General features: G+C 34.5%; 1 protein-coding gene across 2 annotated transcripts in view; it reads left to right on the top strand.

Moving 5' to 3' along the window:
* The first annotated feature begins 3,001 nt into the window (after window positions 1-3,001).
* Window positions 3,002-19,088, top strand: part of LOC120344403 (uncharacterized) — a 56,639-nt gene continuing 40,552 nt past the window's right edge. For both annotated transcript variants that reach the window (XM_078112357.1, XM_078112356.1), the window contains exons 1-3: window positions 3,002-3,145; window positions 3,602-3,727; window positions 8,514-8,675. In XM_078112357.1, the coding sequence (XP_077968483.1) occupies window positions 3,016-3,145; window positions 3,602-3,727; window positions 8,514-8,675 (418 nt within the window). In that variant the 5' untranslated portion in view covers window positions 3,002-3,015. The remainder of the gene's footprint in view (window positions 3,146-3,601; window positions 3,728-8,513; window positions 8,676-19,088) is intronic.

Genomic DNA, 19,088 nt, shown 5'->3' with positions numbered 1-19,088 from the left:
GGTGGCGCAGTTTAGATGTTCAGAGGCAGATCTTGCTCCATTCAGCGCTCAAACCAAGCAACTCATAGATATTAGATAATGCGTTTCGTAAGCACCAAGTATGAGTGTGTGTGTATACATTGGTATGACGATAATACTTGCTAAATCGATAATGTTAAATTCTCCAAAAATATTCTTCAAGTTAATTATTTTTCAAATGGAATCGTCATAAGAAAGGATGAATAGGTGGGTATTTATAAATTCAATGGCTGTTTTCGAATATTTAGAATATGAACATATATATTTACATATTATTTACTGTTGGGTAAAGTGTCGTGTGTTTTGAATAGTTTATCCATATTCATTTTCTGGTTTGTCAAGTATTCTTTGTTTTGCAATAATACATCGTTCTATCATATTTATGACATCTGAATGATCCTTCAAATATCTCAAGTGGAACAAATATTAATGTCACTATGTGTTCTCGTTGTCATCGGAAATGACTGGCCTAGTGCGGTATCTCGTATATTTGTAACTTTATTTTATCAATATATAAGGCCATGCTTAAGAGTGGGTTACAGGGTATACCTGCTTTCGTTATTAAAGTTCCCAAGCATCGTACTGTCCAAAAATTTGTCGAATAAAGCCTGAATTTAACAGTAAATTCAAACAGCATTACCTTTCGATATTTAGATGTATTTCAGGTGTTCAATCTCTCAAATAAAATTAACGAGTCGTCAACCAAATTCTGAAATATTTACAATAGAAAACTTATAAGCAAACTGTATTCTACAATACATATTGTTGTTTCAGGCACGCCGGTAAATATCGATTGTTATCGTTAATTCAAGCGATAGTTTTGTTAGTACAGGCTAACACGTGTAGGCAGGACCTAAACAACCTAAATGTTATGGTACTACACGATTGTTTCCCGTGTTGGTTGAAGTAACGAGTGCTGAGCAGACAGACGAGGCCGGGATGCTATCTAGCTTTTCATTTTCGGTGGGTGGCTCGAATAAAATTACCGAGTCGTCAACCAAATTCTGAAATATTTACAATAGAAAAGTTATAAGCAAACTGTATTCTATAATCTACAATACATATTGTTGTTTTAGGCACGCCAGTAAATATCGATTGTTATCGTTAATTCAAGCGATAGTTTTGTTAGTACAGGCTAACACGTGTAGGCAGGACCCAAACAAACCTAAATGTTTTGGTACTACACAATTGTTTCTCGTGCTGGCTGAAGTAACGAGTGCTGAGAAGACAGACGAAGCCGGGGCGCTTACTAGCTTTTTATTTTCGGTGGGATGTTTCCAAAATTAGGTGGCGGTAGATATTTTGCTATTAGGGATAAACTATTGGTAACTAAAATAAATATGTTATGTATTCAACTGGCCATCTGCACTGTTGTGTACTGCACTGTTTGAATATATAAACACCATTATATTTAAGTCAAGGAATGAAAGTTTGGCGACACACCTTAAATGTAAGGAGAGATTGAAATTTTAGGAGGGGTGTTCTCTTCCTTTAACGGGGGTAGGGAAAACAGTGAATGAAGCGATAGGCTTTTTGTTATATTGAGACTTCTCACAGTAAATAAGCATCAAGTCTTAGGACGAGTGTAGAATATAATATTGTTGCAGATATTTGATTTACGGTCAAGCACACGTCAACTGGAATGGATGAAAACTTGAATGAAATATCTATAATTAGAGTTTCGGTGATTTAGCTCGTTTGTACACCTTTAAAAAGTTTGAGACCAAGTTTGTTGTGACTGAGTAGACACGTGTGCTGAGCAGACAGATAAAGTTTTATCTTCTTGTATTATGATTATTCTCATTAAACAAACACTAAATCGGTCATTAATCCTTAATGGACTCAAGCCGTCCCGTCTTTTTATCTTTACGTGGCGACATGTTTTAAATTCATTTTCTCCAATATGTATTCCGATTTATATCAATACTGTATATTTGTTCTATTATTAATAGCTTGACCTAGTTTGTACGTGTTTGAAACAGGTATGTAAACATTCTCAGGATTTCGAAATGAAACACTAGCAAGTTACGCTTCCGTGGAATGTAAAATGGTTAGTGGTAGAATTACAGGGTGTCCATAGAGTTTCTTTACAATTTCAATTTTGTTATGAGGTCAGTTCTCAATATATCTAAGCCAGGTTTATTTTTTATTCAGTAATTGTTTAAGTATTTTTACTTCATTTAATACACTCAACCAGTGGACCAGGTGGGCCACAAACCTATTAAAAATTGCTAAAGTTATTGATAAATTCAGTTTCATTCGTATTACTATAGTTAAATTTCTATTGCAGAGGCAATGAATGAGGGTTCTATCTTTTGCTACTGAGAAGTAGTTTTCGTTCCAATTACTAAAATGAAAGTGTCCATCGTTGCGGAGATAGTATTTTTTTTTCTCTTGCATGAAAAAGTCAATGGGTCAGAGAATTTTTCTGCAACGAAAACGGGCTACGAAAGAAAAAGGTTGAGAACCACTGATTAATACATCTGAGGGCCAAAACAATATATGATATCGATAAATTCCCTTTGCTGTTTTGAAATTTTTTAAAGACTTTATGGGCACCCTATAAAGCCCATATGTTGCGAGTACGAGAAAAGACTATATATTCTGTTATTTATTCTGAATTATGTTGCGTAAAGTGGAAGAGGTTAAAAAGCCAATGTATGGATTTGATCTGATATAACAGACAAACAGTTAAAGCACTTTCACTTTACATGAAAAACTGTCGCTCATCTTAATTTCATTGGGCCATCAGAGGGCCATGGGTGCTAAAAGTTTCCAGACTGGGGCCACGAACCATAAAAGGTTGAGAACCACTGTATTTTAACCGGCTCCCTCACTCATGTAAAATGAGATTTATCCAAATATTTTCTCATAATACAAACTCATAAACGCTGTGCGACAGAAAACTTTATTTGTCTTAATTAATTTTTACTTCAGTTTGCTCAAGTTGTTTATTTTGTTCTGTGATAAATTACAGCCTAGCTATGCATAAATATAATGAGTAAACCGGACGACAACTTGAAAACACAAACTGAAACGATTTCGATAAGATCAACAACACAACCGCAAGATGGCGATGAAGACATCGATATTTCGCCAACTGAAAGCGCTCCTCCAAATATGGCAGGTAAATTGATGAAAAATATACATCGTTAGATGTCTTTTCAGACAGACAGAAAAATTAAACTTTTCGGGAAAGGTAAATTTGTAATTTCTACTAATACACTCAAAATACTGTATATTTATTTCAATATGCAAATTTTTAATTTATGGAATTATACTCTTGTATTACACAATAAAGTCTTCTATATTGTAATTGGAAACTGAAGGAATCGAGTAGCATCATCACATGTTCATATTGAAATGATTACGCGCTACGTAGCTATTCTTACTGAGCCCCGCTTTTGCTTTTGCTGAAGTCTTACAACTGCAATTGTATTTTGATCAGTAACTTTTCTACGGTAATAACATTGGTAACTTGTGTATACATATATATACATATATTCTCGTTTACCTTTTTAAGTTAATTTTGAAACGATTGCTGTTATGTGATCACAAATCTTCATATTCCCATATTTTTCAGACCAGTCAACGGAGTCACACCAAAATGACGTAAAACCGAACAGTCAAACTCAAAGTTTGTCGCTTAAAGAACGAATATTGCTTTTTCAAATGATGAAATCACACAGCTCAGAATCAACGGATAGTGGTAAGTAGGGCTGGGCATTTCGGATCAAATAGTAAATTATTGGAAATGAATCCTTGCTTTTTTTATTAATGTCGGAAAAATTAACAATTCGATTCTGAAATTATATATTCAAAAATATCTACTGGTAAATGATAAGTATGTTCTTACATTCGACACCAAGGAAGTTAAATATAATAAGAAATTATTTTAGCATCTGGGCACAACTAATTCTATTCCGCAAACAGCATTGAAACAAGTCCATACTCTAAGATTTTTTTTAGACTGAACATCGACTAAGCGCTTAAAATATCACATTTTGTACAAATCGTGACGGATACGGACGTGAAATACGTCAGCAGGGTCAAATGTCGCGATTAGGTAGAGCGTTGCTAGATTTCAAGACGCAGATCCCCACAACCTGAACATCTAATTCTAACCTAATATTCCGTTTATTTCGGGCATACCCTTGAGGTTCATGACTGACAGTCATAACAAAACCGAAACCCTCGATCGTGAAATATTTCTCAAAAGAACAATGGAAAGCATTGGCCTATTTCTAGTACTTGATATTACAGCAAGTACACTCCACCTCACACAGAGATAGGTTATTAATAATAGAAATGGAATTTGATTTGATTGTGGGTTTATTAGGAAAACAGTATTGTAGTGTATATACTTAGATCTCAAAATAGACAATACTGCGTTCGGGAAATAGTTCAGAAACGATGAAAAGCCTAGAAGAGGAGGACATAAAAGCTGGAAAATGTTTAGTTTTATGAAATTTTGCTGTTTTAAGATGTACGTTTTTGACATGACATTCCTCCAAATAATATGTTTTTTTCAATTTTTATTGAAAAAAGGCAAATCAGGTTAAACCAGTAATGAGATGTTATGAGAATAGAATGAGAAGAATAATTGGAAAGTGTAAAAATAAAAAATCTATTTAGAAAAAAAAAATTCTTAAATATGACAAGGCCATCAGAATAGATGAAAACAAACCTATTGATGACGTTCAGAATAAAAAATTCTTGCTATTTCGTACGTTTCTAAATCCATTATATATTGACATCATTTGCATTTAATGCAGTTTTCAAAGTTCTTTAAAGTCAATTTTATTAAGAAGTCAAACAAAGAACCTAAAGAAGAAATATTTTATTTAGTTCCCGGTGATCAAATCCTCTTATTGAACCCCAAATTAATCATGACGCGTGCAAAGCAAAGTAATGTTTAGTTTATTTTTCTCAATATTGTTCACTATCGTCTGGTTAATAACATGTCACTATTTCATTCAGTACTGATAATTCTCAATGATATACTTTACCTCAAAAATAACCCCTTGCTAAAATCACAAATATAACCTGTTGTTTTGTTTATATTGACGTCGGGTAAATTGTTTTTTAAAGCTTGACCTTCCCTTTTTTGTAGAATGGCTTTTATAAACACAAATATTTCGTTATCGACTTAATGACGCGATATTGTGATTTTTAAATAGAATTTAGATTGAAGGGAACCTGCTGGTTAGGCTGTACCACAATCGGTATTTTACTAAACTCATTTTTAAGATTATATGGCTTGTAATTAGAGACAGAAAACACCATAAGACTATATATATGGTTAGACTGGACACATAGGACCTGAGTTCCACGGCAGCATATCGAATGACGTAAGTTGTTGAAAGACTGCACCTAATTAAAATAAAATGAACTTCATTTCAGTGTCAAGCACGGAGAAAGCATTGTTGCTGTATGTAAATGGAATTTTATGATATGGTCTGGGTAAGGGAAGAGGGACGGATATAAAACTTGGTTGCAAACGGTCGGAATAGAAAAAAAGAATTCGTATATAGATAGAAAAATTCATGGCAAAATTGGTTGTTATCGGAAGTTTTTTTTCCCTCATGACACCAATAATTGTCATCCGTACCTCCTACCTTTATGAAACATATTGACAAATAATATAAAACAGCGCATTTACGAGATTATTTTAGTTAAATAGCTGCGTATTCATCGCTTGGATTCCAGGATCACGTACACAATATAACGCGTTCAATTATGGGTTGATATATCATAATAATACGGATCGTCAACTCCAATAATATACTGAACGACGCGATATTGCCCATTGATGGCTAGATTCGACTGTTTCATAAATATCATATATATGCCGAGAAGGTTGGTTCTATTTTTGAGAAAAATGGCACTTCTGTTGAAATAACGCGACCTCGCGATTACATGTAATAACGTGGTGATCTGATATGCTGAAGATTCGAATATTTTATTAATACAGTATTGAGTGCCGGGGTGACCGATGCTATTTTTGGAAAAACATTTTTGCGGTATTTTCCAGTTGGGTACTCCCGTAATATGTGTTCCATTTTCCTTATTTTAGTTCTATTACGAGTTCGGGACTGTATGTGTTAGCCAAGTGACTATACCCCCTGCCCTTAGATTTCAGTCAATTCAGACAACTTGATGTAAAGTAGGCGAACAAAATTAGTTACCTCCATATTGGTACACAAACTTCTGGAGCGCCCTCAGTTATGCATTGGGGTAAAATCGCAGGTTTTAATTTCGGGCTTCTATGTTTGAAAAATCTTGATATCCAGCGTTTTTGTTTATGTTTCTGACGTCAGACGACTTTGGCAAATGGGTTAGGCGCACTGTTGCTGACAACCATCGTTATATTTGACGTTTCGAAAGTAAGGCAATAGATTTAGGCAAAGCGTGTCAAGTAAATGGAGGTAGTGACATACATACATATAGTATCTGGAATGAGGGATCCTGCTGGATCTACACTACCTGCTGGATAATCACCAATTTGTTTTTTAAAACGTGACGGGGGTATTTTTCTCAAATCTCGCACTTTTGCATTAGTGACGGGGGCTTTGTACAAAAAATCAATGTCTTCTAGAAATGAGGTTGATGCAAGGACTTTTATTTCAAATTTAATCCATTGCTTACATAGTGACATACACATATTTTTTAAAATGCGGAAACCTGTTTTTGTTGAGTTCGATACAAAAAAAATCCGTTCCTATAATTTTGAATCCACTACTACTTTTATCGTTAATCGCATAGAATTCGTAATGATCGTATCTTAAGCCTCGCTTTCGTCGCTCATAATTGAAAATAGCCTACTCAAAAATAAAAACAAGTTCGTGGCTTTGAATAGCATCGTTTGTGTTTTGTATTGAGTTTGAATTTATTGTGTTGAAAGCGTTTGTTTGGCTTCTTCTATGGTATGCAGTTAATGATTTGTCCAGGAAGGCCGACGTATACAGTAGGGGATTACTTTGTGATTAAATATAGTCGTGAAAGTGAAAGCATTCGTCAACAACACATGAATGTCATTCAGTGTGACGGAATTCATCGGCCCGTGCCCTAAAATGGTTTAATTGCATCGCACTTTGACACTATTATCATTATCTTTGTGAATTTTTGATTATTGGTATTCACTATAATAAGCCTTAATACACCACGTCAAATAGATAGGAGGCATATCTGCACTTAATTTTTTATGATCTTCATTTATTGTAAAATTTTAGTTAAATTACATCAAATTTCTTACAGTGTGGCTTGTGCAATAAAAAGTCAATATTTACAGCAGTAAATCCAGCCCTTCCCCGTCAGTGTACTTAGCTTTTATTAGTTTTGTGACTCTGTGATGTGCTGGTGCTTTGTCGGGCTGTCGCACAAAGTTATAAAGAAAGGATCGTGACGTTCGTGCCTTTTTGAAATTAAAAGGCTGTATTTTTCTATAATAGTTTGATAGAGTTGGTTAGAGATATCTTGTACAGCTAACTATGAATTTTTGATGAATCAAATAGATGATTTGATTAGTATTAACAGTGATTTATTAATTGTATGGCTTCCGGTACTGTTTAGGATAGTTAGTTGTTTGTAAAATACAGTGTTGACTGAAAACAGAGAGGGACAGGCGGACTATGAAGTTGATAATGTTTAGTTAAAATTTCGACAAGAGAAGCGTGTTAGATAAAATTCCAACTAAATATATTTTTTTTTATTTGACTTAAAGTTAGTATACTAGCCGTAAAGTACCAGGACATGGTGAAAGCTATAGATAGAAATCCTAGAGATTATAGAGTCGGACCTAACTATACAGGGGTAGTGCATTCCACATGTCCATCATTTTGATCAGTGGACATTGGCTTATCGTGATCTTTGTAAAAGAACATACATCTATCTCTATGTTTGTTATTTGCGCAAATTTTATTTTGAACCCATGTTGGTAGATATCCGTTGTCATGAAAACATTTTAAGCTTCCATTCTTTCTGGGCTTTCTAAAAATAGTATTCATATAACAGACTCTTGAAACGCATTGTGAAAAAAGTATCCCCAAACAATATTTTTCAGTTAACATGCAAATTAACTAGTAGTCATCGAAATGAAGAAAAAGATTAATGTGCTACCTAATTAACTATTCAAAACTGAGATAACTCAATTCTGTTCATGTTATCTAAAGTAGCGAAATAGTTCAACTTGGCTCTGCCCACACACACAGTTAGAACTAGGATTCTTTTTCCTTTGAGTGATTATCGCAAATTATTTCAGAAGTTCCATTATTATTTGGAAAATATGCTTATTCCGATGAAATGAAATTAGAAAAGTGAAAAGATATGTTGTTGTCTAATTTTGCAATATCAATCTGCGATAAAATAAAATTCGATTTCCCGATTTTCGAAGGCTATCTTCAATAATAAAAGACCTTTGTCAAACCTATAAATCAATCGTAACAGGAAATTCTCTTCAAATTTCCTAGATATTACTGTGTTTTGTACTATTTTAGATGAGCAGTCTAATTCGTCGGATATATCAGCCGGATCTGAAAATTGTAGCCCGGATTTAAAAGATCGACTCCGGATTAACCAAGTGAAATTACAAGCCTTGCTGAAAAAGAATCCATTGGATAACCAAAAGTGTGACGTAACAAAGGCTGAAGAAGATTCTGGTACGTTTGTATTTTTTATTGTTTACGTTACGTTTTACAGTTTAATGTGGCGTTTTATTCATTGTGAAGGTTTGGAATACTCGAAATTAGGTACTCCCGAAGTATGTGAACCAAGATGGCGGATACCGGAACGTATTATGTGTACCAGGTTGAGGTTAGACCATAATTTTATTTCAAATTTCCTAATTTTAGTTCTATTACGAGTTCGGGGACTAGCCAAGTGACTACCGTACTATTTGTACCTGATATTTTGGTTCAACCCTAACCTGGTACATGTACTACGTTCCAGTGTCCGCCATCTTGGTTCACATACTTCAGGAGTACCCAAAATTCAAAAAATGTTTTGTGTGGATTACAGTTATTAAACAACTATGTACGCCTAAAATGATCTCTGATAAATGTCAAGAATTTCCAAAAGCTCGGCATACATTATGAGCTTCATCTAACTATAAAAGATTACATAGGTTGCTTGAAAACTGAAAAATACATCAACTACGCGTATATATTCTTCATACAAAAACAATGTCTTTACGTGTTGTTAGCTTTTAGCACATAATACACATGCTGGAGAGACCTTCGTCTCTTGAAGAGTATTTATCTCATGGCGATAGCTTTGAAGTTATCAATTAAGCTAACATGTGATTATCATTTAAGCATATCACTAAATGTACTGAATTAGTGGAATAAAAAGCAGAAAATTATCGAATACCTCAATGTTAAGAGTTGCTAACGGTCTCATATCAAACATTTTTAGACAGAAACCATGAAAGTACTGTTTACTCCAGGTTATCTTTACTGATTTTTCGAATTGTATAACGTTAGTAAAGTAAATTCGATGTTTACTGAAATTGATACTGTAGTATCGCAACCGGTTGCAACTTTGACGTGTTGATTTAGTTTTCTCATTAATTGAATACTAAATACCTATAGCGCAGTGGTTCACAAACTTTGAAAACTTTTTATAATTTGTCATGTCTCGCTTCCCATCTCAAAAATAACTATAGCTAACAATAAGCTACAAATAACAGATAGCAAGTCAAAAAACACGTTGAAAATACGTGGATGAAACGTAAATATTCCATATAAAGAAATTCAAATATCCAACTAGAGCGGGCAAGATCAAACCTAACAATTTTTTTTTTAATTATCTTTGCGTCCCTCAAAAAATGGTCTGCGCCCCCCTTGTGTGATGCGCCCCCACCGTTTGAGAACCACTGATATAATGCATACGAAACCCCATATGAATGAAATACCTATAATGGTTATATCATTATAAAGTCCACTGGTTATTTTGAAAATAGTTTGCTTTTCACACGGACCAAAAGGTATAATTGCATGTTGAGGCAAATATGTACGAGGAACTATCTCGCTTCTAGTTAAGTTTGGGTTTGTGCATTGAACAAATAGACTGTTTGTTTGATAGATTATTTCAAATCGACATGTTTGTAAACCGTCATTCACAGGCCGTCATATACGATTAATAATACTATTCAATTTATGATTCTCAAATTGATAGTTTTCCCAGTTCGACCTATTGCGCAAGCTAGAATATCTCGTTTGAGCTGATTTTCAATCTTGATGGAAAGGCCGCCAACAAATACGCATCAACTTGCTTTTCTAGTTACTATTCCAGTTATGTGCATACTATTATGTAGTGCATATGAAAATCGATGTAAAATAAAATACCCAACGGTTAATTTAAAACGTTCGTAAGCTACAAATACTCTTTTGGCCGATTATAAATACCTCTGTATTTGACAAATGAAACCCTTTATAAAACTAAAAGATTCAGCCGCGTCCTAAATTATTTAATGTCGTTGAAGGGGGCGAATCATGGCGATTTTAGAATATATATCAGAATAGTTGAAAAACATATTAATTTCTTTTCATCTCTGAATTGAATTTTCCGATAATATTGTCACCGAATCGTGAAATCTCAAATAAGTTATTCGTTTTTATAAAACAAAATCGAATCCTTGGTATTCTCCCGGCGCTCCAGATGTGTGTGTACGTACCAATATGGAGGTAACTAATTTTGTTCGCCTACTTTACATCAAGTTGTGTAAAGGAACTGAAGTATATTGGCAGGGGGTATATTCACTTGTCAAACACAGTCTCCGAACTCGTACTAGAACTAAAATTAGGAAAATCGAATTGAAATTATAGCCAAACCCCAACCTGGTACACACACTACGTGAGTATCAGTCCACATGCCATAAAATGTAGGGCGAAATGTGCTAAGTCACAAGTTGGTTCCATTTCAAATGAGATATAAACTAGTTTGTAGTTCTTTTCAATTGATTTAGAGAATTTACAAAATGCGCGTAAATGTTTTTAAAGTTACAAAACCAGCATATATGGGTGGATTATAATTCACGAGTTTAGTTACGTCTCATGTACAGCCCTGGGTAAATCAATTTTTTTACTCATTTAACGAGTTACAGCCCCGACCTCATGGTTAATCATTACCCAACTGGGAAACATTCTCTGCACATGAGTACTTGTTTATGACGTTATAAAGATTACTTTATGCTTTATGACAGTATCAATAAATAGTAAACTAGGAATACCGCTCCATTATTAAAAATAAAGTTTAATTCCAATATTTTCGATTTGGTTTTCTTTTCATATATATTTCCATATACTTAGTTTATTAGAAACAATAAGGTATAAATAGTATAGTAGTAGGCATAGTAACTTGTAAACATAACATAAAAAGCACACACAACAATTCATTGGAAGTGGAATTGTCACCAAATCTCAAAAACTTTTTTTTTTTGGAGGGGAGGGACATGGTCAAACCATTATTGTATCCTTACTCATCTCTAATTATCATTATGTGGAATTGTCGCCTAAGTATCAGAAATAGAGCAAAAAATTGAAATTTGACTAATTTTATTTATTTCAATTTACCTTCGTAGAGGGGACATGGTCAAGCCATCATTGTATTTTTACTCAAAAGTATCTTATTCACAAAATTCATTTGAATTTTTGGAGTGTACGTGAACCAAAATTGATGACAATTGTTCTTTCTGTCATTTAAAAATGAAACTAGAACTTTGTTCTCAATAACTGCAAAGTTCTAAGTAAATAAATGTCAACTGTTTCCCAGCCATTCTTGAACACTGGTCATAATTCTGTGTAGCGTATAGATATGCTCGAAGTACAATCATCCGCGAGGTGAATTTGCATCACGAAGCCAATATAAATTCAATTGAATAAAACTCTACTTTGTCGTCGTAAATGTGTAATTTATGCCTTTCAAATTTGTAATTTGTGAACATCTATTTCTGAGCAATAAAGGCGAAAGATCAACTCCTGATTTTCCTCTGAAATGCAAAAAATATCACCCATGTTCGCTAAACTCGGTTCTGCAAATATATATAAACTGCAGCCCGTGAAATTGGATCTGTTACCACGTTGTTGAATTTCACTTTATGTTTTCTTTGAACACTGGTCAAAAATCTGTCGCGTATAGATATGCTGGAAGTACAATCACAATCTACAAGCACATCCGCGAAGCAAAATTGCACCAAGCAGCTAACTTGTCTGGTATGATGGAACATAGTGGTGATTATCTTGAATTAAAATAGGATCACAATCTTACTTGTTTAAACGATATACAGGGTGTTCACATGAAGTCTTTTCACAATTTCAATTTTGGTATGAAGTCAGTTCTCAATATATCTTAACCAGGCTTGTTGTTTTCTCATCAGTAAATGTTTGAATATTACATTTACTTCATTAAGTACATCTGTGAGGGCTAAAACAATATAAGGTTAATTTCCTTTGCAATTTCAAATTTTTCTAATGCTTTATCTTATAGACTAGGTCAGGATTTTATGTATTTTTAGGTCTTTCCAGCAAAATAGAATTGGAGGCAAGGAAAGGCATGACATGGTAATAAATATTCCTCTTAAAATCTGTTCCTTATGTGTAAATTGAAGATAGAACATTTTCCGAATTTGGGTCTCGCTCACTTACTAGACAATGGGTAAACGAAACATGATCATCGCCGAGTTATTTCTGACTTATTTGTAAATTATCAAGTTGCCTGCTAACCGGATCTGGTACTATTGTCGCATTGTTTGTTTAGTCTTATGACGTCATAATCATTCACGTATGGGACGACGATAGACCGAGCGCAAAAAGCGATATTTGCTTCATGTCCATCCATGATTGTTCGTTTATAAAGCGCGTGAATTTTTCAAAGCCAGCTTTGAATTTCAAACGTTTTCTGTCGATAATTTTAAAGACAGCTTCACTGTTTTGATCTTTAATTTGTTGCTATCGAAGACAGTTCGAATTTCGGCGTCGGTGTAAAGATTGCCGGTTTTATATTTATTCGTTTGTCTAAAGTTTACCAGTTATTTAATCTGAATTAGTGTAATTTAACGACGAATAGATTATCTGAGAGATATTTTATTTTCGAAGAGGAATCATTATGTCATCAATGCATACATACTTTGTCGCATTTGTGTTGAAAATTATTGGATATCATTTGTTGCGTATTAGGAAAATATAGGAGTATATTGTTGCGACATAATAGTAAAAAATCATAAAACCGTTTCAATCGCCTTCTTGTATACGCCGATGGCGATCTCATATCTCATTGCAGATTTTATAATATACGGTACTCTTTCGAAAATTTGCTTCGAATAAGTTGTTTAATGTTATTCTCTATTAAATTTGAATTTTTATAGTCCAAGTGTTTTTGCAAAAGTGATACAGAAAGGCCTGCCTGATTATAAGATGATAAATGAAGTGCAAATGTACACATTGAAAAGATAGGTTTGATTATACATCCAATATTACAATGCGAGTTTCTATTCGTCCTATCAATATCCATTGTTTGTTCATGGACAGTTTGTAGAAATTCCCATTATGAGTCAACAAAGCTTTGACAGGTTTTCGGGGATATTTACTTTTGGAATATCGTTTGAGTTTGTTTTGTCTGAAGAGATTCCGTTTGCGCCTTTTTTTAAAATGAAATGATCCTCAATTCTTGGATATTGACACTAATAGATAAGAGATAGGATAAAATTGTGGAAATGAATTCGTGGATAACAACTGTAGTGCTTGTAACTTAGATAAAGCAAACTTCGGGAATTTGTCAATCCAAGCCTGCCTCTCCTCCAAAAGTGTTATAATTTGTGTTATTATTTATTTACAACTGCAATGAGTCTTTAGATGGCGCTCCAGAAGTTTATGTACCAATATGGAGGTAACTAATTTTGTTCGCCTTCTTTACATCAAGTTGTGTAAAGGGATTGAAACCTATGAGCAGGGAGTATATTCCTTTGGCTAACACAGACAGTCCCGAACTCTGAATAAAATTATAAACTAACCCTGGTACTCACACTACGGGCATTTATTTTAGATACCGTACTTGATTGCCAGCACACGTCTCGTGTAGATATTCTAATAATAAAACCTGGTGTGCATATAGCACTCCCTGTAGAAGGTATATGGTATCTATTGGAACCCGGGGCCAGATCATGCCATTTTAAAGGCCCTAATCACTTAAAATTTTGGTGCTTCAATGTAAAAAATAATAATAATGAAACTGGTGTTGTGTGTTATCTGAAATTAAATAAGCAAATTCCAGTATTCATTGTTGATTGAGGGCCAAGTTACGATTAATTTGCATTATATTTTATTGGAACCATTTTACATACGGTACTTACAAACATTAATAGAAGGGTTTGAAATGATACTTAAGAACTTTATTTTAACCGGACTAATATTGAGATCTGTGTAAATTGACCACTCGAATTATTCCAATAAACACTGAGGCATCATTGAGAAATTGTCTATGGAATTTTCCTGCTTTTTTGGTGCCCCGAGGCCCTACGCTTGTACTTATTTGGCATAATGGTTAGTCCAGCACAGTCAAGACCACATATATATCAATCTCTAATCTTAGCCTATCTCCGAAGGCCGAATTATTTGGTGGCTTCCAACGTCTAAATGACTATTGTCGCAGAGCCTAGTAACGGGCAAAACCTTGAAACCTATAATAATAAAAGGTAAGCGATCGAGATGGTCATGTTCACCTCTGGTTATCCTCTCACAAATCGGTGAATTAATTAAGAGAGTATAGTGACTCTATTGAAAAGGTCTTTGTGTTGGAATAAATACAAACCAGTGATTAAGTGAACAACTCCTGAGGATCAAGTAATTCAGTTAGTCAGGGGTGGGCAATTACTTTTCTGAGTGGGCCGGATTTGGATAATAGATTTGGTTACTGGGCCGGAGGAACAAAACTCAATATTATCCATACGTAGGGAATAACGGTATTTACGATCCGTTATCGATATTTTCAATGAAATGTCATTTTAACTCATCGATATATTCAACAGAAATTTAAATTCATAAAAACCCTAGTCATAATTTCAGCAGCCACAAATGGGCCGGATGAAACACTCAAGTGGGCCGGATCCGGCCGCGGGCCGTAATTTGCCCACCCCTGAGTTAGGTACAATGATGGGTACTCTCGAAGTATTAAAACCAAGATGGCGGACACCGGAACGTAGTATGTATACCAGGTTAGGGTTAGGCCACAATTTTAGGTACAAATACTACGGGAGTCACTTGGATAGTCTTCGAACTAGTAATAGAACTAAAATAAGGAAAATTGGAATAAAATCATGGTCTAATTCTAACCTGGTACACATACTACGTTCCGGTGTCTGCCATCTTGGTTCACATACTACAGGAGTGCCCAATGATGATCTATGTGATTCTTACTTTCATACATTTCATGTTGAATTAGGCATTGGTTCGGTATTCACCATTGGCCTCACAGTGCTTGTCTGTCCGAAGGTCTTATCAGATCATGAAAACAAAACAAACAACGCCCACTTGCATTAAATACATTCTAATTCAATCGATGACCTATACACACACTGATAAAAGTATATTTTCCTGGGTCATAGTTGTCATTTCCGGGTTCATAAGATGTCAAAAGACATTGTTTAAGCGTGGTATAAGGATATTTGGTTTAAATGATGCAAATATCGTGAAATCTATGTGACGTCATTATTAATTTATTATCATGATTCCTACGTATGTTGTATAAGTCATCATCATTTATGCTCTCGCTATACTTGGTCAGCTCTTAATTAACGATTTATGGTGTTAAGTATATTTTAATTGAAATACAATCATAGTACACGGATAAGTCATATACTATGGCAAGGAAGAGTGCGCTTGCAATTGAGATGTAATGAGCTGTGTTAATTGTTTTCTAAATATTATATTTGATACAGAGGTGTTAGCAGAACTGAGGCCTTGTAGAAATTGTAATTACTGAGATTTAGAATTATAGTTTTGAAATTCCGATGGTCGAATTATCATTTATCGGTAAAATATTCATTACCATTTTACTAACTGACTGTTTTTCGGGTCGTGTTGCGCTGAAATAATTCAATAAGTCTAGAACAAATCGGTATTTAGTAACGTGTAATTCTAGGCTATTTTTCTCGTTAGTTTCAGTAGCTATTGAAAATTCATTGGTCGCCTATAAATTCGCGCTGAGCGATCTCCTTTATTTCTGAGTGAGTGTGCGTGTTTTAAAAAAAATTCCCTTGAAAATGAGTAATTTGTGTCAACTTTTAAGGTAATTACCATAGAATCGCATGATTGGTTGGGTTACGTGAAACTAACTACCTTTCCTTGCTCTATGCCAGGGCTACTCAACTATTTTTACCAAAGATCCGCATACAAAACTTCAAAATATTTGGGTCCGGTCTTTCCAGAAATTATATTTCGGCAGAATAAAGATTATTAGTTAATTAAGATTGTTTATTATGGCGTTATAGTTCTTTTCGTATATATTTAAATCTATAAAAGTGATTTTATAAACGACGACTTCAAAAGTGGGGTTAATGATCCAAAATTAAGAATTAGGCGCGGTCCGAATTGAATACCCGGAAGGTCCGGATTCGGACCGCGGTCCGCCAGTCGGGTAGGCCTGCTCTATGCCTTTGCGCAGATGGATCCGTGTGCGTATAACACAAGAATGCTGTAGCAAGAGTGAAAATGACTATTCTATTCAATTCAATACAATGTATTTCTGTTAGTGAGAAGCAAGATTCTTGACTTAAATAGAATAGGCATCTCATACTCCATCAATCTTTGGTAATTAGCGGTTGAAATGACGAATATTAAACTCAATTTCGCAGTTAGGCAGACAATAATGACTTATTATTTTGTCATAATTCATACTCACCAGTTGACAACCCATAACCACGTAACAATGGGTAATTGACGCGCTTGAGTGGTTTTACAATGATGCTTCATATTGCTTTTCAGAAGGCCGTTGAGATCTTCTTTTCAAGTGTGGACCTTATATAATTTAATTATTTAAGTGTATATCACGTGTGATACACGCTTGGAATTTGCAGCGGAATAATATTGTTTAGACAGTTGAACAATAAAATTCGTATTACAGCTAAAAACGTTCAGTAACGAAAGTTATATTTTATAAAAATGTTGATTATCTTCTCCAACAAATTACGTATTTTTGAAATATTCACTTATTCAGTTCAATGCCGTGCCAAGGTTACAATACTATTTGCTGCTAACCTGGAGATTTATCATGATGTGCAGATGTGACTTAACTTCTGAGTGAAAGGTTGAATACCTCAATAATATGTTAAATTTATCAATATTCATACTATATCATTTTATGTTGATATTGAAATTTGGGACCTCCAGAAGTATGCGCACCAAGATGCCGCACAGCCTGAACGTAGTAGGTGTGTGCCGGTTAGGATTCAGGTTGTGCGACATCTTGGTGCGCATACTCCTGGAGCACTGAAATTTGTATGAGAGATATCTCCATAATAGTATCCCAGAGAAGTGTTTATCAAGTTTTCTGAAATACTGGAGGTATTCACTTGTACACGTTGTGAACGACTAGCTTACCAACAGTATATAAGTACACCTAAATATGACGTCTTTGAAGATTACACTTCAGACTTCGTTTATCGGTACAAGCGCAGTCATTTCTTTAATCAAAATATCCAATGGCGCCTGCATAAGAGCACAACAAGCATGTTTATTTGCTCTGCGCTCTGCATTGAGGTCAATACTACTTTTATAGTCTCACAAGGTTAATTTACAAGCGATTCCTTTAAGGTAGATTGTGGCAGCGCTGGCTCGAGGTAGAAGGTAAAAGCAGGGATATAAATTTGAGTATTTTAGAGTTAGCATGAGAAATAATAGTACAGTTTCGCTATAACGGCTTCTTTCCGTTTAATATAGGGTGTCCATGAAGTCTTGGAAATTTTCAAATTTTAAAGGGAATTTATCGATATCATCTGTTGTTTTGGCCCTCACGGATGTATTAAATGAAGTAAAAATACTTGAACAAGTACTGATTCAAAAACAACAAACCTGGTTAGATATATTGAGAACTGACTTTATTAACAAAATTGAGATTGTAAAGAGACTTTATGGACACCCTGTATATCTTTTTGTGATTTTTATCCCCATTCTCAATTCTCGAATACTAGCAAATCGTACCAATAGGATTATGAAATTTTGTAAGCACTGAATCCACTATTCATTTGCTTAATTTTAGATTAACAGGAAACTTTGTATTGGACAAAGTTTTCTTAGCGTGTTAAATTTTGATCCATCATTCTGGATGTTCTAGTTAAAGCCGATTATATATACAATGCTTTCATTGTAAATGAAAATAAAAAAGCGTACAGATCAACTAACAGGAAGAATGAAATTATGCTTTGAATAAATTAGCATTCAGGTGCAAGTTCCGGTCGGAATTCGCTGATTTCTTTTCATTCAAATCGTGAATGCAATATCTCCACATCACACTATAGAGATTGATTTACTGCGAATCATAAGGAATTTCGTATCGCGCTAGGCCAATACATAAACGGGTATTACTGCATAAAATTATTTCATTTATTTTAGTCTTTATTCTAAGATTTTCTTTTGTTTGAGACAGTGGGGAGCCGTGGTCGTCATTTAAAACAAGGTGTTTATGGAGCAATGATGAGTTGTATTTATGATTTGAAAAGTGCGAGTTTCTCAAGATTACTTCACTTCACAACGAGTATTTGGACGAATGGAGTAGAGTGGACCTCTGTATAGCGCCACGTTACTCGGCCAGGGAGGAATTTTATCGTCCTATCGAGTACTTTTACTTTGCAGTTGGTGTATTGCGCATAACACAAGTCAAAGACTCAATAAAAAAAGAAATAAGGTAGTTTTATGCATAGTGGGGAGGAATAAAAAATTTCAAAATAGGCGAAGGGAAGGATTTAACGGAAGGCCGCCAGTTCTTTGAAAAAAGGTGTATCTTGCAGCTCTATCGCGTATGCTATAGCCTATAGCTACTACTGTTACGACTTATGCGCAGGGATTCTGACTTTGACTCTGTTA

The sequence above is a fragment of the Styela clava genome, chromosome 5 (genome assembly GCF_964204865.1).
Source record: "Styela clava chromosome 5, kaStyClav1.hap1.2, whole genome shotgun sequence".
Lineage (NCBI taxonomy): Eukaryota > Metazoa > Chordata > Ascidiacea > Stolidobranchia > Styelidae > Styela > Styela clava.
The sequence above is the reverse complement of the archived record's forward strand: the minus strand, read 5'-3'. Positions and strand labels throughout refer to the sequence as shown.